The sequence below is a fragment of the Amphiura filiformis genome, chromosome 5, assembly GCF_039555335.1.
Source record: "Amphiura filiformis chromosome 5, Afil_fr2py, whole genome shotgun sequence".
Lineage (NCBI taxonomy): Eukaryota > Metazoa > Echinodermata > Ophiuroidea > Amphilepidida > Amphiuridae > Amphiura > Amphiura filiformis.
The window spans coordinates 52,133,594-52,161,126 of record NC_092632.1 but is presented as its reverse complement, the minus strand read 5'-3'; the positions used below and the strand labels follow the sequence as shown (position 1 = coordinate 52,161,126).

At 36.5% G+C, this 27,533-nt stretch overlaps 1 protein-coding gene across 1 annotated transcript; it reads left to right on the top strand.

The window, feature by feature from the left end:
- Nucleotides 1-1,106: 1,106 nt before the first annotated feature.
- LOC140153339 (seipin-like) lies at nt 1,107-27,128 on the top strand. The gene is made up of 9 exons (XM_072176066.1): nt 1,107-1,191; nt 12,360-12,736; nt 14,696-14,777; nt 15,627-15,702; nt 16,366-16,433; nt 18,203-18,337; nt 19,311-19,408; nt 22,634-22,857; nt 25,774-27,128. Exons 2-9 carry the CDS (start codon nt 12,516-12,518, stop codon nt 26,256-26,258), a joined length of 1,389 nt encoding a protein of 462 aa, XP_072032167.1. The 5' UTR covers nt 1,107-1,191; nt 12,360-12,515; the 3' UTR covers nt 26,259-27,128.
- Nucleotides 27,129-27,533: the final 405 nt, after the last annotated feature.

Below are 27,533 nucleotides of genomic sequence, written 5' to 3'. Positions count from 1 at the left end.
ATATTTTACACATGATCAGCTTCAATTTGATACCAAGCTTTATAGTTCACAAGTGCCGCCAAAATGGACCACAAATTGCACATGATCCTGAATTGTCTAGATCTTCTTCTTCTTGACGACGGACGTGCCGGACTTATTTTTTTTTCTGCGGGACGCAAACATTTTATAACCAAGGCAATAGGAACACATGATACTAAAGGTTTAATCTCCCTCATACATGTCATAGTTGATCAACTACATTAAAATGCTGATTAAGACAGTTTTCCCTAGGCTGTACAAAGTGTGCATATCCGCATGTAATGCTCCAACATTTCTAAATGGCCTATCAGACTCCGATCCCTTGCCGCTGTGTCGCCATGCTTAGGCCTATTCAAATTTTTAAGGACATGAGGAATTCAATTAGTGCCCGAAATGGAGGACAAAAGTTTGATATTGATAATGTCATAATTTTTTTAACTTATTTTATAATTTTTGACCATGCACCCTGTATGTTTAACGCAAGGGATACCAAACTCTTTCTTCCCAATTTGTTTGAAAGGTCCATACAATGTCTTTCTGAATCCATATTTATATTGAGCTACATAGCTTTCAGAAAAGGAAAATATGGGGTTTACCATAATTATATTATGACAAGAATGATGCTAATTTTGTTGTTGTTCAACCCTGTATATTTTTTATCCACGCTGTATTTAAGTGTTATACTTTATTGATTTGGCATGTCCTTGTATAAATATAAGCTTTCCAAAAATATATACTTATAATGGTCTAAAATGTATTCATTAAATCAAAATGGGTGATATTTTTCTTATTTTACATTTTTTTTAAATACACAAAAGATAACCAATTTATGACATGCGATAAGCCCGGGGCGATATTAAAGAGGCTTTCAATAGCTTTCAATGTGTGTTACTTTTAAATGTGCTTCTGTACAAAAAAACATAGAATCTGGATGGGAATTTTAATAAATCATTTTATTTCATTCGCAAATGCTTAAAATAACTTTTCACTTCTGTGATTAATTTTAGCAATATTTTTTTTAATCTCTGAGGAACTTTGAGCTCTGTCTGGATCAAGTTGCCAGTCTATGTATGTAGTGTCTGACACCATCTGATTCGAGCTGACTGGTTGCACGAATTGTCAATATCAGCATTGGACCAAAACAACAACGCAACGTTTCAGCAGTGCAAATGTGTGAGTATTTAATGAAAACATAGCAATTAGCCAATGTATAAATGTACAGAATCAGTACAAGGAAGAGCTTCATCATGATCCAGGTCATGCATGTAGGCCCGGGCCGTGTAAGCTAATTATTAATAGTTGAACTTGAAGTAAGCTTACAGTTTGTGAAGTTTACATGCAACCAATGCATCATGTGCATGCTAGTCCGAATAATCAGACCCAGAACAAAATATTAATTTCTGACATGATCTTGTACTGGGTCTGAACTGTTTCCATATGAAATCTTGATGGCAAATTGGACAATAGAAGCACATGGTTCTACGTGACAGCTTTTTAATCCCTATTCAGGTTACGTGAATCACGCTATTGTGGACCATCCTTCTGATACTTAAGTGTTTGGACACGCGGAACGTTTTTTTGTCTACCTCTCTGTTTGTAAACAAACCAGGAGGTCGTAAATCGCCCTCCTCGCCGAATCTGAAAGTCAGCGTAATAGTACGGCACTAATGTGCATGCATGCATGCATGCATGACGTGAGCCTTGCTCGAGAAGTCCAGCCAAGAATTTGGTCACCGATAGCTTCACATTCTAGGCCATAGCATTCAAAATCTAGTCGGATTCGCTGAAGCATGAGACCGTGTAAAGCGGACCCGGACGTAGTCGTAGTGAGGGTGCTTGGTATATCCGCCATGTTTCAAATACATGGATGGCCAGCATAATGGCCCGCAAATTTAAGCTTTATGACAAGCCTATTTTAGTTGCAAAATGAGAACACAGAGTGGCTTATCTTTAACTAGGTATCCCAGGTGAATTCAAATTTGCCATCAAACTGCATCATTTTATATATCAAATTAAAGCCCTTGAGTAAAGAAAGCCAACACTGAAAACCTTTTTGTCATAGCACTTTCCGTAGCAAAGTTACATCTTGTCAAAGATTGACTTTCATCAAAAAGATTCTGCTAGCAAAATTCCCCAAAACAGCATTACGGGGTGTTTCTAGATCTTAGTCTCATGACGATAGCACCTTTTTTAATGGAACTGCTATCAAAATCTCTCTGAAATTCCATGTGCGAGTCTCTCATCACCAAAAAAAATCATATATTTGGGTCAAGTGAAGTATAGACAACATATTTATGAAGGTTTCCTTCTTAAAAAGCTTCTTTTTAATTTCAATTAGGCAGTTCAGGCAATATTTAAAACAGTGATAAAATGTTGAATAATGGACATTATTGGATAGAACATAAATTCAGCATGAAAATGCTTTTTGAATTTTTCAAAAAGGCCAACCGGTTTTCGAGCTATGGCTTGTTTTGTCGGGATAACTTGGCAAAAAATTTGAACGCTTTTAGGAACCTATTTCTTATTATAGTCTTTGTTTTGGCATGGCACCATCATAATTTCATTAAGAAATTGTTTTTCTATAATAATTTTACAATTATCTTCTTTAAGCTATCCCACATTTGTTTTCATAAGAAAATAAGTTGTACCAAATTTTTGATCAATTATTTTGAGGAAATAGTCGCTAATTTGCATAATTAGTAATTTAATTAACAATTTTAATTAATTTTTGCAGTGGGAATTGTGATTTTTGATCAATTAATAAATGAAATGTTGCTTTAAAGTGACTGACACACAAAGAAATCATCAAAGTATCAAAAAACATTTAGAAAATGTGATTAAATTCATTAAAAAGGTCTAAAAATTGCATTAATTAGTGTTCAGTGAGCATGAAAACTGGCAACACTGTACGTTGGTTTTCCTCATATGAAGCCCAAATTTCCTTGAAGTAAAGGGTTTTCTTTGATTATTGGAGCCTTGCTGCAGGGGAATTTCTTTGAAACTGTGGATTTAGAACAACTTTATAGGCATGTATATTGATACTAACATGCATAAATATTGCTTGAAACCATCATTATAAAAATTCAGTCCTAAATTTTCAAGAAACTGTAACTTTCCAACCACTACGCCGATTTTGACGCAGGTTGATACAGTTATTCATCTTGACATACTCTACTTGGAAAATCAATTGCTTTCAGCACAAAACCAGACTATAGTACCAATAACAGAGCATTTATAGAACTATGCACTCACTATATGGCAACACTGGTTTCCATGTTTACTGTGCCATGCTCACTGTGCAATCAGTGGATGACCTTGTCAACGAATTCAGTGAGCACACTGAACTACCTATTTCAATGTAAATTTGTATTGCCGGTTTAGGCCATTTTGACTGACTAACAAATGTGTTAAGTGAGGTTTCCCTGTGATACCTACTTTAACCCACATTCTCAATCTCTCATGCCAGAGGTTAAAATAAAACGATCCCTGACTAATTATCAAAAGATCGTAAATTTAATTTCTTGAAACGTGCCGGCGAAACGATTTGTTTACAAGTAACAATCCTTGTTCCGACACCGATACCGTTCATTTCATACGGCTTCATTCGGCAAATCTGTATCTGTATCTGTGTGAATACTGGACAACGTTCCAAGTGGAACAATCCGAACAGGAACTGGTGTGCGCATGAAAAGATGCTTGCTGCTCTGTGTTAGTCTTGCTTTAGGTGTGCTTGCACAGCTGCTTTGAAGCTGGTTGAGTCTTGTATTTGAATAATTGAATGGGGTAGGTGGTTCCAGTCTATTACCGTTTTGGGAAAATATGAGTATTTGTAACCATGTGATCACTCAGGTGAACTAGGATTGGACGATCGATTGCGTTAAATTTTATCCAGCTTACCGGGCCATGCCTAATGGCGATACTCGCGTCTCGGAAATATTTTTCAACCACGGTCCACGTTGCAAAATGATCTGAAATACACCATCAAGGCGACTCGATCGGTAAGCATCATTGAAACTAAGCAATATTTAGTATATTTCTTCTTTTGATTTTTTCGATAAAATTGTAGTTTACAGTTTTGATTAGTTTGATGAGAGTGGATTTAAAAACCAGTCCACTAGTAGACGTTGTAATTGACAGTTTGACAGTTCCGCCGGAGGATAATGTGAATCCATAAGATGAGGCGATCAATTTCACGATTAAAATCTTTCCTTTGGGGCGATTTCCATTTCTTGCTATCATTTAAAGCCTGAAAGCATCAATACTAAAGATAGGCTATCAGTCGCTTGTGCAGATCTATATGTTCATTGGATTTCATTTCTTGTTTATTGTTCACTGTATGGAAAAGCCTGTTCTGTTGTATCTTGTATTGGTTGTATTTCCCACGCATAGCCGATCACGTTAGGCGATTGCATAAAAAATGTTGTTAAAATTACACTTCAGCAAAATTTTAGACTGTCCAAAATAGGCAAATCTTGCTCAAAAGATACAGTTGACTCATCGAAATAACTTTCATCCAAATTTCAACATTATCAGAATAAATAACCAAAAAATTGCAAAAAAATTTCATGCCGGTTGCCCACGAAATTGCACCGCTTCCCGACCAAAAAACCATAGCAAAGCACTCTAGCATCGAATGCGTACATACATGTATAACTATCGTGTGCAAATTTGAAGCTAGAGTTCTCGAGTAACGTGAGCCATGGCTATGCCCATGCATGCATGGATGGCATTGATATGAATGAGCATGCACAAAATTGTAAAGCTCTGTAGCTCTAGCTCCACCTCGTTGTCGTCACACTTTAGCAATTAGCACGCTTCGTAGCGATAACTAGATGTCATATTGATTTTACCCAATGAAATATGCGCAGCGACGACATGTTTCTGCGCTGTACAGTACTACAGCTAGCTAACGATGATCAGCCAATTTTAGGGTTAGGGTTCATATATTGGTAACATACTAGTAATATATATATTATATCGTGTGTATGCGTGTCATTCCGTAAACAATTTTAATAAGTACCGGTATGATAAATAGACGGATTTATGGCATGACAACTTGTAATAGACTTACAGGGAACCCATACCGTAGTAGCTCTGCACAACGGTATGGGATAAAGTGTACTGGGTATACATATGTACAAAAAGCTAGCTAGTGCAATATAGTTGCATGTTTGTCATAATCTTTACATAGCTTCTTGTACTCTAGGGTAGCGCTAGGTTGCTTTTTGGGGTCCCGGACCCACCAAAATAGAGTTTGGACCCCCTGTTTTTAAAATTTTCTGTAAGTTCAGGGGTTCCTGCAGACCCCCAGTTTTACAATCTAGCGCTACTGCAGACATACTATTTATGCTGCATTTGTGCAACTTGGACTCACCAAACTAACTCTACTCCGGACCCACTACTTTTTAATTTTCTGCAAGTTCAGAGGTCCCTGTGGACACTGGAGTGTTTAGTTCTAGCGCTACCCCTGCTTGTACTTCTTGCCTAAACTCCTATGCTTGAAATTGTAATTAATACTCCATTATTTATCCAGAATAAATAAAAATTCATTAACACATAATCCACATCGGCGCACCCAAATTGAGATGGCACTTCAATGCAAACTTAAATAGGGCAGCACCAATACGAAAATGTCAAACCGATAAATGGCGTGTCTGTTTTACCCGGTTTTGTAAGTTTGCGTTGCGAACTAACATAGACTATAGTGGTAAAGGATATTTTATGAATTAGACCTCACAGGTTTTTAAGTAGTCGGATGATCAAGCAAGGCGAATACATAATCGGGCCATGTTCTTTACATCATCGTCCCCTGGAGTCACTGAAGAATAAAAAGGTCACATTTATAAACCAGATAATTGAGATGATCGCCCGCCGTGAGAATCGAAGATTGTATATTGCCGGTACTCAATGCTATTGTTATAATTGGTGTTTACATGTACTTCTAGTCCAGAAAACTTTACGATCAATGTAATCGGTGACCACTCACCAAACTTATTGACCACTTGAGAAAAGCACTTGAAATTGGCCACTGATCGATCACAGGGTCATGCTTCGCCATCCAGGTCTTTGAATTTCATCGGGTATAGTAGCTACATGTAAGCTTGTTTCGTCCCGGGTTGTCCCGGGCAGCTCTATCAGGTCTGAAACGCAACTGTCCCTAAGCGTCTCGACTATGGATCCATCTAGGTTGCTGGTTCCACAGATCCTGGATCTGTGCTGGTTCTAACCCTGATCGATACTTGATAGAGTTTTAAATCTAACATGTTTCATTTTTCTTTTTTGTTTTAAGGGGTACTACACCCTCGATAAATTTGTGTCTATTTTTGCATTTTTCTCAAAACTAATAACACAGTGGTAACAAAAGTTATGTATATATTATAGGGGCAAGGAATCCAATTACTACACTGGAATTTCAGTGACCCAAGACAAGTGGTTTGTTATTTATGATAAGAAATAAGGTACCGGACCGCTAGCATGTACCTCGTTTCCTATCATATATACTGAACCGCTTGTCTTGAGTCACTGAAATTTCAGTGTAGTAATTGGATTCCTTGCCCCAATAATATACATAATTTTTATTACCAGTGTGTTATTATTTTTTGAGAAAAATGCAAAACTAGTCACAAATTTACCACAGGGGTATAGTACCCCCTTAAAGTAAGAGGAAATTATAGTACGGTAAGTATTTACAACACAGCGCAAGTAAGCATTTCATTAGGTGTGAAGAGGCACGCTTCATAGCGCTTGTTAGGTACCTAAACGCCTAGATCGTGAAAGTATGACAAAAGGCTGGTAGCGCACATCTGTTTGACCCCACAAGAAAACCTTGTTTAATTTGAACCATCTTGCTCAGCTAGTGTTGCAATTGCTTTTGCTCAACGAAAGAAGCACAAGCATGACAAGGCGTGGCGAATCAACAATGCAGACAACAATTGACCTCTGGGGCCTCCCGGTGTCCTTGAGTTTTAAAAAACAAGACTTTCATTGATAATACTTCCAATACCTACCAAGCTTTTCATTAGACAGGCGCCGGGTGATTTTTACCCAGTGGTTCCATCATTTTGGCTCCTGGTTCGAGTGAGAAATGCATAGAACAGGTGACACTAAAAACAAGTGTTTGGCTCCTGGTATAAAAGCTTGAATTGTCCAGTATAAACTATAATTAACTGGTTTTGTGCTCAGTTGGCAAGTCAACATACATGACAAACCACTATATTGCTTTAAAAAAAGAAAAAAAAGAATAGCAGTTTAATTCCCTTATAAAAAGCCCTCAGCACATAAAGTATTAATAGTCCAGATGCAATTTAAAATTACTTTTGAACACAATTTTTTTATCTTATTCGGTTCATGAAAAGAGTGGGTCGCCACAGTTTTATTCATAATTGTATTAAAATTTTAATGGATGTTTTTTCTTTGATTTTGTATTCATGATTTAAGCTTGGTCTACCATGTAAAAATTATAAAAAATTAATTAATATAGTCATGAAAATTGTCATTATGTATTTTTTGAAATGAAAAACTGATCTTGACACACACATTTTGGATGGGCAGTTTCTGGATCCTGGCTAACACCCTGACCGTAGGGCTGCTAAGAATACGCAATTGCGTTATTTGCGCCGCAATTTGCGTATTTTGACTCCAATTGCGTTTTTTGACATTGAAAAAATCTTTTTTTTTTTTTAATGATGGTAGCACTTGATGTTAGGCCCAGGGATTCTCCAAATCCGTGAAAAAAAAAATTAAAAATCGCAAAATTTTTGCGTTTTTTGGAAAATCGGGGTGCGTTTTTTGGCCTCCAAAATCGCGTATTCTTAGCAGGCCTACCCTGACCCAATAAAGATAAATGATGTGAGCTGAGGCTGAAGTCCATTACAGCATGTTCAGGCAGCAAATCCATATATGGTATCATCCCAACAATAAAAATAGAAAGTACTGCTGAAATCAAGAACCCCTCCCCCCCCCAAAAAAAAACCCAACAACTCACAAGAACAGGAGTTGTGCACAGATAAGGCCTACAATATTCACAGATTTCTTGGCAGACCAAGACCATGAGGATGAGGCACAGTAAGAGACAGATGAAAGGAACTCAGAGCTAGATAAGACACAAGCATCTAGAGGGGTTCGAAATAGAGGGTAGACAGACAAAAGATGAAGACGCAAAAGTAGAAGACGTCAAAGAACCAGGAGAACATGGAGGAGAAGAAGACAAAGGAGTAGAAGAAGAAGATAAATAAAATTTTTTAACTGATTCGAAAAACGAACTGTCTCTCTGTGTCGCACTGTGGATGGGTGATGGTGGACGTACGCGAGCATGTGTGGGGTGGGGTTGTGTGTTCGAGGAGGTGCAGTCGTCATGGTTTGAGCATTATAAGCCAACTGTATCATTGAATATGGACAGATTCTGATCCTATGGTGTCAATCACCTGTTACGTGATTCCTCCCATTTCGTGATCGCCACCCTTTACTCAGCGTGGGTAGCCACTAGTTAGAGTCACTAATAAGAGAGGAACAACATTTTATAACTTTTCCACCCTATGTGATATTTGTGGCACCCTGAATATCAACTTACAAGTTCCAAATTGTCTTCCTTACACTTTCAGCTTATAAAATAAGCAAATAAATACCAGTGTTTTCCACCCGGATTATTCCGCAGACATGAAAATTACCAGCATAATTTCCAACCTACTGATAAATGCTAAATTATAAAACATGATCTTCATCCTTGACATTGTTTTTTTAAAGACTCTTTACTCAAATATGTTTGTATAAAATATGTTCATCCCACCCAATGACTCGGCAATTTAGGTCAAAATATCTTTTAAAGTCTCACACAATACACAAGTTAATAATTTCATACTGAAGTGCCTGTCATTTGGATTTTTGCCTGATTTAAATGATTAGTTGCAAAAGGCCACATTCATAAAGTTTTCATTCCACAATAATTAAGGCCCCCATTTTGTTCCAAATCAATTCATTAATTTTAAATCCCCATTTAGCTTAGTTCTTTAGACCCCCATTTGGCTTGGAATTGGTTCGATAAGTCCCCCATTTTCCTGTCAGTTTATTCAGACCTTGCTGTCAATAAATAACACACACTGTAAATCAACCTCACTATTATTAGCATAGAATTGTTGTGTTTAGTGCTAAACCCATAGGGCACTTATTATTGAGATTTGCAATTTTGTGTAGTCTCAAAGACAACCTATTTTATTCATCCACCACCCATCAAAAACCCCTATTTTTTAATCCACCACTCATCAAAGACCCCATATTTGATTCAAAGCCCCCTTCAAAATCCTCACCAAATGACCCCTTTTACACCAAAAAAATGTTTGTTTTTTCCCCTAAGTTCTCTCTGAATGAGTTTGAGTACTTCTCCCTGAAAGACCCTTATGTTCACACAGTTTTGCTTCCGAAAGACCCCCATGTTTAAAGTTGCGGCAGCAAATGCATGTCACTTAAGTTCCCATGTTGATCAATCATACAGACTGTCACAGCAGTACAGATCATTTGTAGCAATAATTCATTATTTTGTCATTTTATTAAAAACTTGGAATATTTCAGTCTTGTTTAAAGCCATATTATAACATTTGCTGTGGAGGATGCCCTCAATATTTTTCAAAATTCTGTTTTTTATATTTTAACTAACATCCCCTGCAAAAACCAAGACTTTAGGTGCGGTAGTTTTATCAAAATTCACAATTTTGAATAAAACGCAGGAACCACCGTTTTATTATTACGACGGAAATATTAGTTGAACGCGTACACCATGTTCACATCACAGTACGTACACGGCATGCGGGATGGTACACAGTACTACACACACACATCAAAAGCCCATGCAGTAGCACAACCGAAGGATTAACATGCATTGGTGACATCTGTGCTGTTAGTAAATTTCAGTTTTCTTTGCTTTACCTTAGTTGTCCGGCACAAAATTAAAAGGGGTCATATCTGACAGTAAAAGCTAACATTTTAAGGAAAAGAAATACTTTTTTTTTTTTCTGGAAATTTTATAACATGGCTTTAACTTTTGATAGTTTTACAAACAAAATCCTGCAAACGGTGAATAGAGGTTGATATACTAAATAATTAATGCTAAAAAAAGACTAATGAAGAGTCACCTCCTCACTCGCTAAGAAATTTAATGGGAAACTCGGTAACTCACAAGCATTTTACTGTCAAGGACCTAGTGGATAGGTCATCACTGAAAATGAAAAGGAACAGGAGGGTAAACAGGAACATACACTCATCACATACAATCAACCTGTTGTATAATTTGTGTTATTAAAATACATAACTTGCCTTCAGACTTTATGTAACTATACATATATAATGGTTCAGTCATCATTAGTATTGCCACTTTATTTCCTGTAATTGATATATTTTTGTACCGTGCATACTACATGTAGTAGTAGGCCTGTAATTTCTTAACTACATGCAAATTCCATCTATTGATCTCCTACCTAGATCTTTTATGTTGATGTGCAAACTCTTCAGAACATTTTGACCTTTTGGTATATCAATTACCCAAGTCATCTGGCCCCTTTTGCTAAGTCAATCTTGGTATATGGATGGGTCCCCAAAATGGGGGGGGAGTTGTAAAAATTAAGACAGTTTATGTTAAATTTGGCTCATATATTGATGGGTCCAAATTGCTTAAAACATTGGTATATTGACCGGGTCCACTTTCAAATTCTCCACACTGACCCAGGTACCAAACCACAAACCAAACTTGCCAGACCAAATTATGACATACAGCTTGCAGAATGTGATCTCTTGTATAAGTAATGGGATGATGACCTGTCAGATGAAGATTATTTATGAATCATATACAAAATTGAATGGTTGCCACAAATTTTCTAGGGTAGGATTGGCGGGTGGGTGGGCATTTTTGTTTTCTATGGGTGTGTGTGTGTGTGATTTTTTTTAAATTTCATAGTTCAAACTGCATGGAACATATTAAGAACTAAGAAAATTCAATATTAACAGTGCTGTACATGTAGTGCTACATGTAGAACTTTTTTTATGTCCCTCCAGTGAACACAAGGCTAGCTAATCCTACCCAGGAAAATATGCATGAGGTGTCACTTGAGTTGGAACAGATTTAATAAGATATTTCATCACTTGATTTGTGTTTTAAACCAAGTTAGAAGTTGAGAATTAAAGTCATAATTTAAAATCCTAAAATTCTGAAAACCGGGAAAAGAAACCCCGGTGGGTTCAGTTTGTATTTAAAGGTAGGACGTATGACCGTTCCAGGATTTGAAAATGACCCCTATTTCACGGGGAATCGAGGACATTTGCAGCAATTTTACCCCCTATTTTGCGCGAAATCAAGAAAATTTCCTCCCAAATACCTCCCCTATTTTATCATTTTGAGGACGATTTTCATTTCACCCCTTATCACGAGGAAACAAGGACATTTTTCGAAATAAATACCCCTATTTTTACCATTTCAAGGATGCTTTTGAATTTCCCCCTATTTCACAGGGAATGAGGACAATAACGAAAACTGCAGTGGTAAAACGCGGACGAAAGTCCTAGAAATACACCCTATTTTTCATTTCAAGGACAATTTTGCTCCAAAACACCCCTAATTTGTACAATCGCATGAACAATTTTGTCCTCGAAAATTCATGGACATTTCTTGAAAAGTACCCCTAATTGGAACCATCATGCGTACACATTGTCAGTGAAGACTGAACCACCGGGAAAGAAACACCGTTTCTGGATTTCAAAAATTAGGGTAGGTATTCTTTTGTACCGTAAATTGGTGTGAGGTGGCCAGAGGACAACCAAACAACTTCTTTGTTTGGCCTCATGAGCCATTCCAGTTTAAGGCTCTACACCCCCATGGAAGACATGACCTTAATCTCCCACTCACACTGGGGTGTGAATTTCAAATGGGGTTACCTGAATGGGTTTGAATTCTACACCCCTTTGTGGGAGATTAAGGTCATGTCTTCCATAGGGGGTGTATAATGGATTTCAAATGGAATTGCCCAGTGGGCCTGTGTAAGAATGGTTTTAAGGCAATATTACAATATGAGTCAACAATCTACTAGGTTGACCATTGTGACACTTTGCTTGGATATTTTTTTAAAAGTCACATAGGCATAGTAGACCTCTATGTAGTTTTGGTGATTTTTAATTGTGAATGCTAAAAATACTGATACTCAAAAGCTGAACATGTTTGTAATCTGCTTATTAATTGCTATCTGCTTTTTGAATAAGAATGATATTCTATGAAATTATTTAAAAGGTAATTTATAACACATCCTGTTCGTTCATCATGACTATTAAATTATGTTGATGTTACTTTTTTTATTTCCTTCCAGATTTCATTCCAGACACAAGAAATCGATCCAAATATGATCTAAGCAACATCGGAGCAGGTGCATGTTAAACCTTGAGTATGTTATGTAATTAGTTTGACTGACAACCTAGCACTGCATACTCGAAGTGATTGAGGGTTAGAGAGAACTAGTATCATCATGGCTAGCGTGGCATGGGGATTAAACAGCATGTTACGTCGGGTGCAGGACAGTAAGGACCGCTGGGTTCTGTGGTTTAAGGATACCACTGTTAAAATAATTGTGATATTATTGTTAATCACACTACAACTATGGATATCTGTGTTTCTCTATGGAAGTTTTTACTATGCATATATGCCAACTGTGGCCCATCTTAAACCGGTCTTCTTGCAATTCACAAGGTGAGTCATCTTAGGGACGAAATCAAAACTCAACCGGTTCCGTCCGGTTGCTATTGTTCTAAACAATGGAAACCAGACCGGACGGAACCTCCCGGAACTGGCGGTTGACCGCCGGTCGAGTTTTGATTTCATCCCTTAAAAGTTGTAGTGAATTTATTTGTCAAAAGTTTGGAAAGGCGACAATAAAACAAGCTCTGATGTCTGTGTAATGTCTTGGTCCCAGCCGTCTTGTGCTCCTTTGTCACTAAACAAAGCATCTGGTATGTCTTTTCTAATTGGCCCGACTGCTGTCCCCTAATTTATTTGGGTTGAATCAGCTGTCAATCAACCACTGGGCTTCAACCACCCATAGGCTACCTAGTCCTAATATAATAACTATTGTGCTTTTGCAGTTTTCAAGTTTAGTTACATATTGTTATGGCACTTCTACACAAGTCAAGTCCTTATTCAACCGTTACATGGTTCCATAGCCAATTGAAAATATTTTTATATGGAAATGCATAAACCAAACAGCGATTGTTATTTCAAGCTTTTTGCCAGACGGTTTGATTAGTGACAAAGGAGCACAAATCGGCCAGGACCGAGAGGGGGTGTGTGTGTGTGTGTGTGATGTATGTGTACATGTGATGTTTGTGCAGAAAATGTTAACCCATAGCTTTTTATGTTGCATTTTCCCACATGCTTTGATGGATTCCAATGGGACTTGACACAATGACCATTAGGTACATTGACATATGTGATGTCAACAGGTGTGAGGTCAAAGGGCATCGAGGGGTCATTTGAGGTCATTTTGCAAATACAGTGGCAACTCGTTAACACAAACCCTCTTGACATGATGTTCCTGATAACAAGAAGTATGTTTTACATTCCCAAGCATACATTTCACATGTTATTAGAACTGGATAACTCGAACTCCTGATAACAAGAAGTAAAATTTGAATTCCGCACAATTTTGTGTTAATGAGTTTCCACTGTATATGGGTTTTTAAAAATGAACCACAAAAGCCTGAGAACTGCCTGACATTTTACGCACCGCATAATTTACTAATCTAAGAGTGTTTTCCATGACAGGGTTTTCCATGACGCTCTGCTTCTGAGAGCTCTCTCCTTTGATCCTCAAGATGCTTGATATCAATCAGCACAGTAAGAGGTGCTATCTGTTTGTCAGCATTTTTTGAGGCAGGTGGTCTTGAAAGTCAGTGCCTAGTCTTTGCTGATAAACCCCTCTCTGGTGAATCACTAATAGTGCCTGAATGACCCACTGTTCTCTCCAAATCCGTTTATCTTACTTCACCATTCCCACTCAGTTCCCTCTGTCCAAATCAGATCATTCTGTCAAAAAGTAGATACACTTGCACTCATGTGAATATTTATGGAGTACCCCTCCAAAATTCAGCTGCCATATTATACTCATATATATCCTTTATACAGGGCCGGATATTTACCATAGGGCCAAATGGGCCCGGGCCCAGGGCCCCAAAATTTTGGGGGCCCCCAAAATTGCCCTGTGCATCTTCCATTTTAGCCCCCAAAATAACCTACAAAAATTGCAAAATTTTGCGTGCACTGGTCTATTATATAGCATAATTCAGCTTCAATTCAGGCTAAAATTGAATTTTTTGCGCGCTTCCCGCACAAATGTCCTAGTATGATCTACAAACTTGGCCACTCGAGTGCACATGCCTCCCTCACGGTGCGTTTGGGCCCAGGGCCCCCCAAAAGGTAAATCCAGCCCTGCCTTTATAAAGAGAGGGAGTGGCTTATCTGCTGTGTCTTAGCAGGACATCAGTCAATATATTTTATATATATCCTCATACAATTACTTAGGAAATCCTCCACAGGATGTGGTCATGATTTATAGTCTGATTACAATATTGTATTTATATAAAAGCATGCTGTACAAAATGTTGTGTATAATGTAATTTACCAATAATATTGTTATTGTTATTTTGATTTCAGTACCTGTGACAGATTCAGTGGTACAGAGCCATGTCCTTTCCCACATTCCAATGCAACCCTGGTTAAATCTCCATACACCAATGTAAGTTACAAAAAAATGTACTATGTAAGTCTCAGAATCAAATATGGGGATGTAAGTTTTCAGGATTAATCAGGAATTCTAGATTTGTTTTAATCAAAACTTCTGCACTTTTGTTTATTTTGATCCTGTTTTTGGGCCTTTTACCCCAAATTCACAAGCTTTTTCCTGATTTTGTCCAGCATTGGCATTGAGCAATTTTGTAGAATGCAATAACTCATTTTTCACAATATCAGACTTGGGTCAGAGTGGATCAAATTGTGTCACTATAATATTCTCTCAGCGCAATTGAGCAGGAACTTAAACTAGATTCTAATACAGGGGTCCTCAACTAGTTCTGTGTGTGTCCCTTGAAGCAATTCAAATGGCGCAAGGCAGCTAGTAAGGAGATTTTTTTTATTTCGTAACAATTGGTGAAGTTTTTATACATTAAGAAATTGTGTCCAAATAGAACCATCCTATTGTTAAAATGCAGGTGCTTCCAGGGGTGCTCCTCTGGACACCTGCCAGGGCATTGCCTCTGGACATCACCAGTTAGGACTGAACACTCTTGAGGTCTCACACATAATGGCACTTAATTCTCTACATTTGAAAGCATTTCAAGGAATTCAGTTGAGAACCCCCTGGACTATTAATAAAATTTATGCCGCATATCTTTTGTTTTCATGTTCCGTTATTAGAATGGTAACATAATGTTTCTCACAGTTGCAGTTAGAATTGAGCATCCAGTAGTCCTACTATATCAAACCTAGATGTCATAACACAATATCAACGCAACTGTATACTTGATATTGATTGCTTGTGCTGATATATTTCCATTTCATTTTCTTTTATCTATGTTGCTACCAACAGCTGTTAATGAAAGGTCAAAAGTACAAAGTTTCACTAGAGTTAGAGATGCCACAATCACCTGTTAATGAAGAACTTGGTAAGATTTTGTAAAATTACTAAATTGTTTTCTTATGATTTTCACTAAAGCTCTTCATTTTTGCATTTTAGTAAGTCTGACATCACATTTGGATTCATAAAATGTTTGCCATTCTGAACATATGTATACTTTTCAGTTTGGCAGGGTCTCCATAATTCCTTCAACTGTATGCAGTAATTTAAACACAATGGTTCATTTATTTGTATAGATTTGTTGAATAATATATCAAATAAAGAGGCAGTACATTTTCCTCAAAAACACAATATTTGGTGTAAAAAATGAGCTGCTAAACTTTGTGCTTCTCAAACTAACAGCATGAAAGTTTATATAGGGGTGTGAGTGTGTATAGGAGCTAGTATAAGTGACATAAGGACTGAAAGTTTAAATGTCTTTGTAACTATTATAGAGGAATCTGGAGAAGGCTTTATCGAAAAAACCGAATCAACTGAAATTTTTGGAATAAGCTTTTTTGTGGATACCTAAATGTCACAAAAAGTGGATGCTATGGTCACGAAACACTCTGTTAATCATCCAGGATGCCTTTGAAGTGAAACAAACCACTTGCATGATCGAGCTATTATATATTTATCTATATAAACTTTCAGAATTGTAAGTGTTTCGGTTTCTTTATTTGATTTGTTGTGTGTTTATGTTTACATGTAGGTGTTTTCATGGTAAAAATGGATTTCTTATCATTCAAAGGGGAGTCAACCGCTAAGTCTACACGTCCGGTAAGTGTTGAAAAATGAAGCAATCAAAAGAGACAAAAATATGTGAATAATTAGAGGTTAATAACTGCGCATCGGTTATTTGGAGGGCATTGTGAAAAATCTAAACCTTTGGAACCAAGGAATATCCCGACATATTACCGATGCAAAGTTATTAACCTCATTCTTAACCGTCACTTTCATCTCTTCACTTTAACAAAATAACACACCATTTTCCTCAAAAAGAAACATATTTTACGTTTTGCCTTTCCAAAAATCGATCAGGCTAAAACAGGACGACCAATAACAGAAGTGCGAATAACAATCTGTGCAAATATAGTAGCGTGCAATCCAAAAATCCAAACGGCGGCCAGCGTGCGCGCAGTTTGTTTGACGCACAACACGGCGCGCGTGCAGGGGGTCCAATGTTGAATATTAGTGACCGCGTTCAGCGTTTGCGTTTTGGCAAATAAATAAAAACGATTGGATTGCATGTATTGCGTACTGTATATTAATGAGGTTATGAATGATTCTGATAATTTCCAGATGATAGAACCGTTTTATTAATCAGTTTCCAAACAATGCCAAATATAGAAAGTGAACAGGTAAACAAGCTCAGGTAAACTGACATTTAGTTATTTATATACTAAGTGAGGGAAAAAAAAGTTCACAACCAGCAGGAATCGATGCAGCCTTTTCAGATGTCTGGTAGGGAGATTAAACCACTTGCCATTTCACAGACTCATAATTTACCTCTGTGAATTAATCAGGTAATGACTGCCTCTCCCTTGAGTGCCTCAGCACTCATATCTATATAATTGAAAGGGGATGGAAAGGATGCAAAAATCAGTCAATTTTCCTAAAAGAACAAATATTGGGATTATCTGTGACTTTTTTGTTGTGACTGGCAGGGAGGGGGCTAAACCCATGTTTGGGGGAATGCCTCTTATGATGCTGCCACTGTGTTCAAATATGCATTTTATTTTGTTGTGTGAGTATAAGGAAGTTATTTGCACAATGGATGTCTCATGTTAGATTTTGAAATTACATTTGCATAGGAATCCAAAATTGGACAAAATTGTTAATCTCATTTCGACATTGAGTTTGAAATTGTTCATCAAAGTTAATCTCAAGAGCATCTCAAGTACCACTACCTCCAGAGTTGACACTTTAAGGGTTTTCCGTCGTCACCTGATTCGATTGACTATTGCGCCTCTTTTCAACGTGCGCGTACTCCGCGTCGTGCTCGGAGTTGCGTTGCAGACATCGCAGAGAATGATGCGTGTTGTGCGTGTCAATGCTATTTTTGCACATCGGCGATAACTAGAGCCATAAAATAAAGAAAACAATGTTTGCTAAGCGCAAAAAAGGTGGCTGCTTAAATACAACATGTACAAACCAAATCTTGCCAGCGTGCTTCCACTGATAACAGACCTGGACCCCTCCCCTAGAGTAGGCTTTTGACAGTAGGGTCCAATAGATGGTATGAAGTTATACATGTCGGCACCCCCTGTTTTTTTTCCTGATTTATTATCTACACATAATAATGTACAAAATATGTAAATTTAAAAAAATTTGATTGATAGGTTTAGTGACGACGGAAAATCCTTAATAGTGCTGTAGATTTTTTAAATGGCAAAAGGCATTGCACATAAAAAAAATTTTGCACTCATGCGGCTATATTTGTCTCCTCATATTATGGATAACATATTGTCACAGTAGGTGTACACTGAATTGTTTTTGCGCAACAGTATTTTTTATTTTGCATTAATTTCCTTTGATTCTATTAACAGGTTATGATAAGGTATCGCTCACCAATTCTCAAGATGTTAGAGGTATTTATCTATTCACCATTACTGCTGACAGGGTACAGTGAGGAGAAGCAAGTTTTGACCGTCACCCTTTTAGAAGATTTCATTGATAATTCGGTAGGTGTTTGGAGTCAGTAGATTCAAGTTCAATAGCAAGTCACAGAGGTGTATTATTACATGTTCAATTAAGTCAGACACAAGGTTTTAATTGGTTTGTTCAAAATTGTATTCGTTCTTTGAAAATGCTATGAAAGCAAAATGTTTTACATCCATGAACCTAAGGCAAAAGAAAAGTTTGTCTTTCAAACATTTTGCAAAGAAGCAATGTGCTGTGCTTTTTTTTTAAATTTTTTTTTAGGAAATCAAATTTCCCCCTAAGTTTGCTTTATACAAAAGGTTCAGTAATCTAAGTAAAACCACAGCATCTGGTACTTGACATTGTATTGTAGAGCGATTTTGAAAATTGATCAGAAATAGATTTTATATGTGTATTCAAATTGAGAATTCTTTGCTTAGAAACATGCAGCGAGCTTGAAGACATTTCTTGATCACTTTTTTCAAATAAACAATTGGAAGATGTGTGCTGCCCACATAGTTCATTGAACACATAACAGTTTGCTTTATTTCATTGGATTTTTATCTAAACTCCTCACAGAACCACTAAACAATGATAACTTCACCGCCAATAGGGTGCTTTAAGTATTTCAGGGTTTGCTGAAAAATCAGAATTAATATATCACACAAGATTACATATGTGACCGTCCACGACGAAACCAGTGTAAAGTTGCACATTTGAGTATCTTAGATTTTGAATTGGCTAAAATCCCCATAAAACAAGCTTTAAAATGGTATGTCACTTGTCACAATTGCCTGTAAACTTGATACTCAAAATTCAATAATTTGCCTTAAAATCCTTTGTTTTTGAATGTGTATTGGCAACTTTACACTGGGTTTGTCGTGGATTGTCACATATAGCTATATGGCTTCAAGGCTGATTATAGAGACTGCACATATAATATCAAGGAACAACATCATGTAAATATTTTCAAATGGGATCCCAAGTCATTACCATTGTCGAATTTTCTTTCAGTATAAACCTGTTATTGGTGCATTTGTTGAACTACAAGCTAGAAAGATTGAAGTCTATTCATCAGTACTCAAGATTCAAGCTCATTTTGTTGGTCTCAGGTAAGTAAATAGGATGGAGGTATCTTCTGGACTCATGCTACTAGAGTGGCATCACAAAACATTTAATCATATGTGACCATCCACCACAACTGAGCTCGGATGTCGCCAGTGCCACAATTGAGATATGCTCCATTGAACTTAACAATAAACAATAGGAAACAAAGAATTTATTGACTGTTTTATTGATTTTTCACTACTTAAATGTCAAGTACTATAGACATGATATACATCATTTTAAAGCTAATTTCAAGCAGAATATTTTGGTTGAATATCTCAAAAATGATGATTGGCGACTTCAGGGCTCAGTTGTGCTGGATGGTCACATATTTCTTCGCAGGAACAAAAACTAGATTCTAATACAAGGATCTGAAATGTATGTTTTCCCTCTAAAATGTGCACAGCATTCAGTGTGGACCAGCGTAATGAAAACACCTTTAGTTTCAGATGGACATTTTTTTTGAAAATACTATATATGCCAGTGACATACAATACATAAAAAAATAATTTGTATAGCCCCCACTCAAAAACTAGCGCATTGAATATGTACTTGCTCAATTAGCATTTTGTGCCAATTTTATTGCAAACTTGAATGGGGTTCTTTTTTTTTTACAGACCTTTTCATTTTACATGGAGACAAAGATTAGAGAAGGCTGGAAATGTCATTATATCCTCATTTTAGGCCATTTTAGGCACTTAAATGCTCACAAAAAAGAACCCCATAGAATTGTGTAAAAAATTTGCATCAAATGTTATTTAACCAAGTACAGATATAATTTAATACTTGTGGAGAGGGAGCTATAGCTAAAATAAAAAATGTAATATACCTTAGTGGTACTGAAACAAAGGTGAATATTAGCCTAGTCTACACAAACTTCCTCAAATTGAAATGTCCTATTCTTCCATACTAATAAAACTGGAGATATTAGTAAATTCAATTAGTGAATGTTTTATGAATCACCCAAGCATCACTTCCCCACGCAGTCCCCAGTCGTATGACTTAAATAATTTCCTTAAGGCTGTTGCTTCAGGTATAAGGTGCTTACCTAGGTTTTGTCTGTGTTATGTAAAAAGCTGCTTTACCATCTTGTATTAATTATTAGAAAAAGTGGGTGCCTGGACATTTTGTCAGGGGGGAGGGGCAAAGAAAAAAAAATTGCCCAGTGAGCATTGGTTCGGCCCAATTTGACCATGATATCTGTATGTGCAGCATGAACACATTTTCAGTTTCATGAAGTAAAAATTGATATGCATTGGGTTCATCTCATGCAGAGCACACAGAATTTGCAATTTTACACTACATTTTATACAAAGTGTACCCACAATGTTTACCAAATGTGTGCATATTTAAACTGTACTAAGAACAAGGAATATTTATTTTTTCTTTGAGTTGTCCGGGAGGGGGATTACCCTTAATTTTCAGGCACACAACTGATTTGAAATGAGAGGGCCTAATTATTCTCATTCTTAATTGGGATCTCCTCATGTTCTATTGTACCTTATATTGTCTTATGTGATGTCCTGCCAGGGTGAAGTGTATAGGCCCTCTTACTGTCACATTTTATATAAATATGACCGCTTGGCACTCAAGGGAGAGACATACTCATTATCTGCTTAATTCACAGAGGTAAATTGTGACATGATCAAGGGGAATGAGTCACATGTCGGCAATTTTCAATTAGAAGTTTTTTACATAATTTTCTGGCAGTTTACAAATGCTAAATTTTGATGCAAACCCCATCAAAATTGGGCATCTGGTTACTGAGTTATGAGCAATTTATCAATAGCTGAAAACAATATGAAACAAAAGAATTTGAACACTATTTTTGCCAATAACTCAAAAACAATACCGTAGAAACAAGCGTGAATATGCCAATACAATAGATTGGCCTAAAAATAATACTTGTTTGTATATGCTTGGATCTGTAATTTATTTACTCAAACTCCTTAATGGCGCTTGGATTAATGTAGCTTTCATCAGACGTACTATATATGCTTGTAGACGGGGTTTTACGGTATTAGCGACATCCGACTCATTCCCCTTGATCATGTCACAATTATGAGTCGGTGAAATTGCAAGTGGTTTAAACTCTTGACACGACATCTAGAGAACCTGGATCAATTCGTGATGGTTCTGAATTTTTTCCCTCACTTGTTATATTATGTCAGTTCGCTCAAGTTTGTTTTGTTTACCTGTTTATCTTTTGTTAATAATCTAATATTTTGACTTCATCAGGATAAAACAAGTGGATTTTGCCTTCCCTCCCTCCCCAACTCCCCCCCCCCCCCACTACTGGTTAGGAATTGTTTGTGACTTGTTTTCACAGAATGCCTTTGACATATACATGTACATTGTATATGGTCAGCACACTTTCCCTTTGTAAAGCCCTATGGGCGTTCCTTGATGTTGTGATGTCATCTTTGTGTACAATGACAATACTCCATTGTACATGTACATCTCAAGGAGGAAATCTTTGACATTATTTTGATTCCCTTTGGATTTGACTTAGTAATGGTAACTCTTGCTCAAAAGAAACGCCTATATTGTTCTTGTAAGAAATGACCAATTTAATTTTCCTTATTCGACATTATCATGAATTCGCCAGATGGCTGAATCCGTATGTGGCTTTTGGTAAATTCATGTTGCACATGAATTATTTTTGAATTAGCGAACAAAGGATTAAAGCTTTGGCTCACAAGGGCAGCATGTCAATTTTTTAACAGTGATAATCGTTTACCGTACTGCGCTGCACTGGTCCATTAGCTAACCCAGTATGCCGCCCTCTTTAGCTTACTTATCATGCTGAACACCAGCAAAAATTGATATGCTGCCATCTAGAGCTAAAGCGCTTGATCTCTTGTTCTCTAATTCAAAATGCGTAACATGAATTTATCAAAAAGATGAATCCAGATTCAGCTGTCTGCCTAATACATAACGTTCAGTACACTTCTCCTAATTAAGACCATGGACTTTCCTAAATTTCCTTCTGTTTTGTGTCTTTTATATCAATTTTAGCCCACTTTATTTCGGTCGATTTGCAGCCGAATTTGTACATTTTTTTTCCTGGAAAATGTTTTTCAAAACATGGAAAAAACTGTAATTTGCTCAAATTCAAATTTTAAAAGCTAGGTGTGCTCTTCAGAGACATACTTTTTTGCCTAATCACATGTTGCCCATGATATTGGCATGTGAAATTATTATAACTTTGTGCATTGTTTCTTTTACAGATATTTCATGTTTTACTGGCCAATAATGTCATCCGTCATTGGTATTGGCAGCTTCTTCCTTCTACTATCAATCTTCACCATGTTGTCATGGCAACAGTGTGCTCCAAGTTTCTGGAAAATGTCAGACCCAGAGGTAGAAGATATTCCTGTTAGATATACAAGACCAGTTACCTATGAGGAAAGAAGATCTATTATGAAGAGAAACATGGAACAAGAACGTTTATGTATGTTTTCTTTTGTTTGTTAACTTAAGGGAAGGGGTATGAACGGTTGGACAGTATATGTTGTGGGACATTAGAGCACATCAGACATAACGAATTGCATTCTGAATACGAAGAATGTCCTTCTGATATCAAATAATTTTGATTTTTTGAAACTCGCAATGTAATACACATTTTATGGCAAATCATTAAAATTGATATTTTGATATTTAACAGTACTTGAAGTAAACTTTATAAATCTGATGATTTATACTTAAAGTGTATGTAGGTGGGATGAAAAGCCGACGATCAATTCAAACTTTTGACCTTTCGTATTGAAGATATGGAATTTTTTTTTTTTACTTCAACAAAAAAAATAGGTCTTTTTTGGAAAAAAATCCATATCTTCCATATAAAAGGTCAAAATTTTCAATTGATCGTCGGCTTTTCCTCCTAGCTACATACACTTTAAGAATATATCATTAGATTTATAAAATTTATTTCGAGGACTGTTACATATCAAAAATTTGAAAAATATCAAATTTTAATAATTTATTATACCGTGAATTTCAAAAAATGAAAATTATTTGATATCAGAAAGACATGCTTCGTATTCAGAATGCACATCTGAGGTGCTCTCATGTCCCACAAAAAATACTGTCGAAAAGCCATAAACGCTCATTCTAGATCCCTTAAGGAATCAGATAGCAATGTTTGCACATATTTTTTTTGTGGGACCTGAGTGCACATCAGACATATCAAATTACATTCTGAATACGAGGAATGTCCTTCTGATATCTAATAATTTTGATTTTATTTGAAATTTGCAATATTATGCAAAATTAAATTTTATGGTAAATTATTAAAATTTGATATTTTTGATATTTAACAATCCTCAAAGTAAACTTTATAAATCTAATGATATGTACGTACATAAAGTGTATGTAGCTGGGATGAAAAGTCAGCCATCAATTTTTCCCCAAAAAGACATACATATTTTTTTTTTGTTTTGGGGGAAAAATATATATCTTCAATATGAAAGGTCAAAATTTTCATATGATGGATGGCTTTTCATCCCAGCTACATACACTTTAAGTACATATCATTAGATTTATAAAATTTACTTTGAGGAATGTTGAATTTCAAAAATATCAATTTTTAATCATTTGCCATAAAATGTGTATTATATCGCAAATATCAAAATATCAAAATTATTTGTATCAGAAGGACATTCCTCGTATTTAAAATGTAATTTAATTTGTCTGATATGCTCTCAGGTCCCACAAAAAATATGTGAAAACATCGCTATCCGAGCCCTTAAGCACATTTTTGAACAAAATTAATCTGTATACACTATCACAGACTACTATGTTTTCACCAGATGCTTCTGTCTGTACTGGTAGTATACCGGCGCATAATGTTTAATTTGATAAAGAAATACTTGGGTCTGTTGAAGTGTAGAAATATAGGCTTGGAGAAATAGAAATAATTGTGTGGTTAGGGTGTCTTGATTTACTGTAGCTTAGGACCCCTAACTCAAAAAATATTGAGGCCTTTGGCTTCTGGGAGCAAAAAAAAGTTACCACATCTATCACATTAATTTGTGATGTTCAAGTTTCAGATAGATTGCATTGTTTATCACACAAAATGAATCGCTAAAACCGACCAACCAACCCTACTTAATTCTTGTGTGGCATGCAACCCTAAGCAAACTGTTATTTTCCATGACCTTATAGCAATAGTGTAAGATTTTTGAAAAAAAAAATGGATTTAAATTTTTTTAATGGATTTAGATTTTTTCCAAAAATGTTAGTTTTCACTATCTGTGAATATTTTGAGCTGAACTAATGACAAAATGATAAAAACCCACTATTTCATTCCAGTGCTTAAATCATGTACCAGTCAGTTGATTTTAATGAGGTAGATCAGTTCAATGTGTTATGAACATTCCATAGATTTGTGCATGCAACAAAGCATTGTAGCCTTGGGCAAGTTTGACTAATATTTCAAATTTGGGGATTCTCAGATTTTATTACAAATCTCTGATTTTGTTACAAAATAAAGCACCTTAAAGCCATGCTTTTTTTACATTACAATTGTGTAAATATCACAATTTTGGGAAAAAGTTTCCTCAGCAATGTTAAAATATTGCTTTAATTTCAGTTTTGAGGATGAAAATAGAAGCAATATTCAACACTCAAATGAGAAAGCAAGTGCAAATTAAATGTCTTTGTACGAGGAGCATAACATCTGTTAGTAAAGGAATATAATTTATCTACAAAGCTCCCCCAAATAGTACCTGTAAGTAAACTTGAGACCTGATTTGTAGGTTTGTACATAATGCAAGTATTATGTTTAGGTCCAGAGGATATCCTATGAATTAAAGGATGTGACACGATAGACAGCCTCAGCCCCCACTTTATTTTTCTCATAATCCTAGTGAAATTTTAGGCCTTTATGTTGTTCCGTTTAGATGTTATGAATGAAAAGTGATTACCACCCATACTGTACTGGGCCAATGTGAAATAAGTTTTGCTTCAATATCAAAACAGTCATTGCAATTTAACTCAAATCGTTTTTGGTGCAGGCCTCAAGAATGTGAGGTATATAACACAATATGAACAAATCACCCACATTTAAAGAAAGGTGTTATCAGAAAGATGTCAAGGGCTCAGAACCAGAAAGCGGTAACTTGCTATGACCAGCGCTCACAAAATGAGCATAAAGTTGGCTCCTTGCTTTGGTCTGCAAAAATCAATATTTCCTCCACAATGTCTTTTGTTTTCTATTGAATTTTGCCATGATCAATGGACTGTGTCTTCTATAGTGCCCTGGCGACTTTATGCTCATTTTGTGGGAGCAGGTGATTGTGAGTTGAGGCTTTCTGGCTCTCAACCCTCGATTGTTAATAATTACTTATTCTTACCATTTTGTTTACAGCTCTCTTTCAAGGACGTCCCCAGTATGTGACCGTCAGTGGCGCCTCCCCATCAGACGCTTCCAGCACTCCTCTCAGGTCAAGTCAATCAGAGCCTTCTCTGTTGTCTCAAATTGATCAGTCAAACATAGCTACAACAGAGTCTGTTTCAACAGGTCGGGTTGAGACACTAAGTCAAAGCAATGAAGACACAGCTAGTGAATTCACTGCTAGCGAATTCACAGATACCACTTCTGCGAAATCACCGGATGAAGAGACAAAAACAAGTCAAGGTGACGTAGGTTCAGAAAGTAGTGATGAAGCTCATGGATTTGAAAAGCTTGAAAAGGAAGAGGAAGAGGAGAACAAGAATGAGATGGAAGTGGAAGGATCTAAAGAAGATGGAAGTACAAGCGGAGAGAAAAACAAAACAGGTTTGGAATCCCTGAGCCCTGACACTGAGTTGAGGCAAAGACAAGTACATGGACAAGAGGATTTAACACAGTAAAAGCCTGATAACCCATCTTAAGTGCCCAAGCATGTTATAGGTGCACAAACCTGATACAGCATTATGTGGAATTTGGTTTTCTCAAGACAATGTCGTCAGTACTTTGTTACAGTTACTTTGCCCATGTACAGGTGCTCTGCCTTTGAAAGCGCATGTAAACATGCCAATTCTTTGAGTCAACACACATGATTTAATACTACGCACACTGGATCACACACTGACGTCACTGTATTGAGAAGCCAAATGGATTGTGGTATCTGATGAGAAGATGATAGTGGGCGCGGGTATTGAACAGAAGGCTTATAGATAATAACATCACTGCTCCATCCGACTCATTACCTCAGTAGAGCATCGGTCGGGTGATCCGAAGGTCACAGGTTCAAATCCAGGATGGTCAATGAAATTTTTTCACTGGCTGTCATTTATGTACTTTAATTTGCATGGCCTTAGATATTTGCTTAGTGACAAAGAAGATACATGTAATGACCAAATACATGAGACTAGGACCAAGGGAAAAAAAGAGGGTTGTCTTCGAAACCTGCATTCATGGCTATTTGCAGATGTAAGCTACACAATCAATCCATTTTCAGCTTTTCTTTTTTACCTGTCAAACAGTATTGTTTTATCATTTAGCTGTAAAGTGTGGTTGGGGTGGAAGAAAATTGGCTATGCAAAAAAAGCTTTCATCGGGGCACATATAGTGTTTTCAAACAATTGCATATCAAATAGCTTTTATGCCAAATGTTTCTGAGACAAACATTTTATTGTTTAACTTAATGTTTATGTGTTGGAAAAATGTGCCTTAGTATATTATATAAATTAATGTTTTTAATTTACTCTAGTAAACGTATTAAAGCTAAGATTATGTTGTCATAGCATATTATATCCCGTCTTCTACAGTGGTGTAGAAATATATTTTTGTTGAATTTAAGAATGTTATCTTTCTCCACAATGTTTTCTCTCTCTCTCTCCCTCTCTCCAAATTCTCTTTTAAAATTCAAAAATTTTTGGAATCAGCATGATAAATACATTAAAATGAGTACAAACAAGCCTAGTATTGGTTCAGTGGTTCTTGAGGCAGCTCTTGATATTTTGGGGAAAATGTTATGTTGAAGCCTATGACCAGCATGTAAGGCATTAAACAGTACCTGTTTATGTACATCATGCTCACCAGCAGGTTCCTCAGAGAGACGAGGGGACCATTTAGTTGCATGCGTACACAAGTATTTTTCTCATTATTAGGTTACACCACAAACAACTCGGTTTTGTGGATGT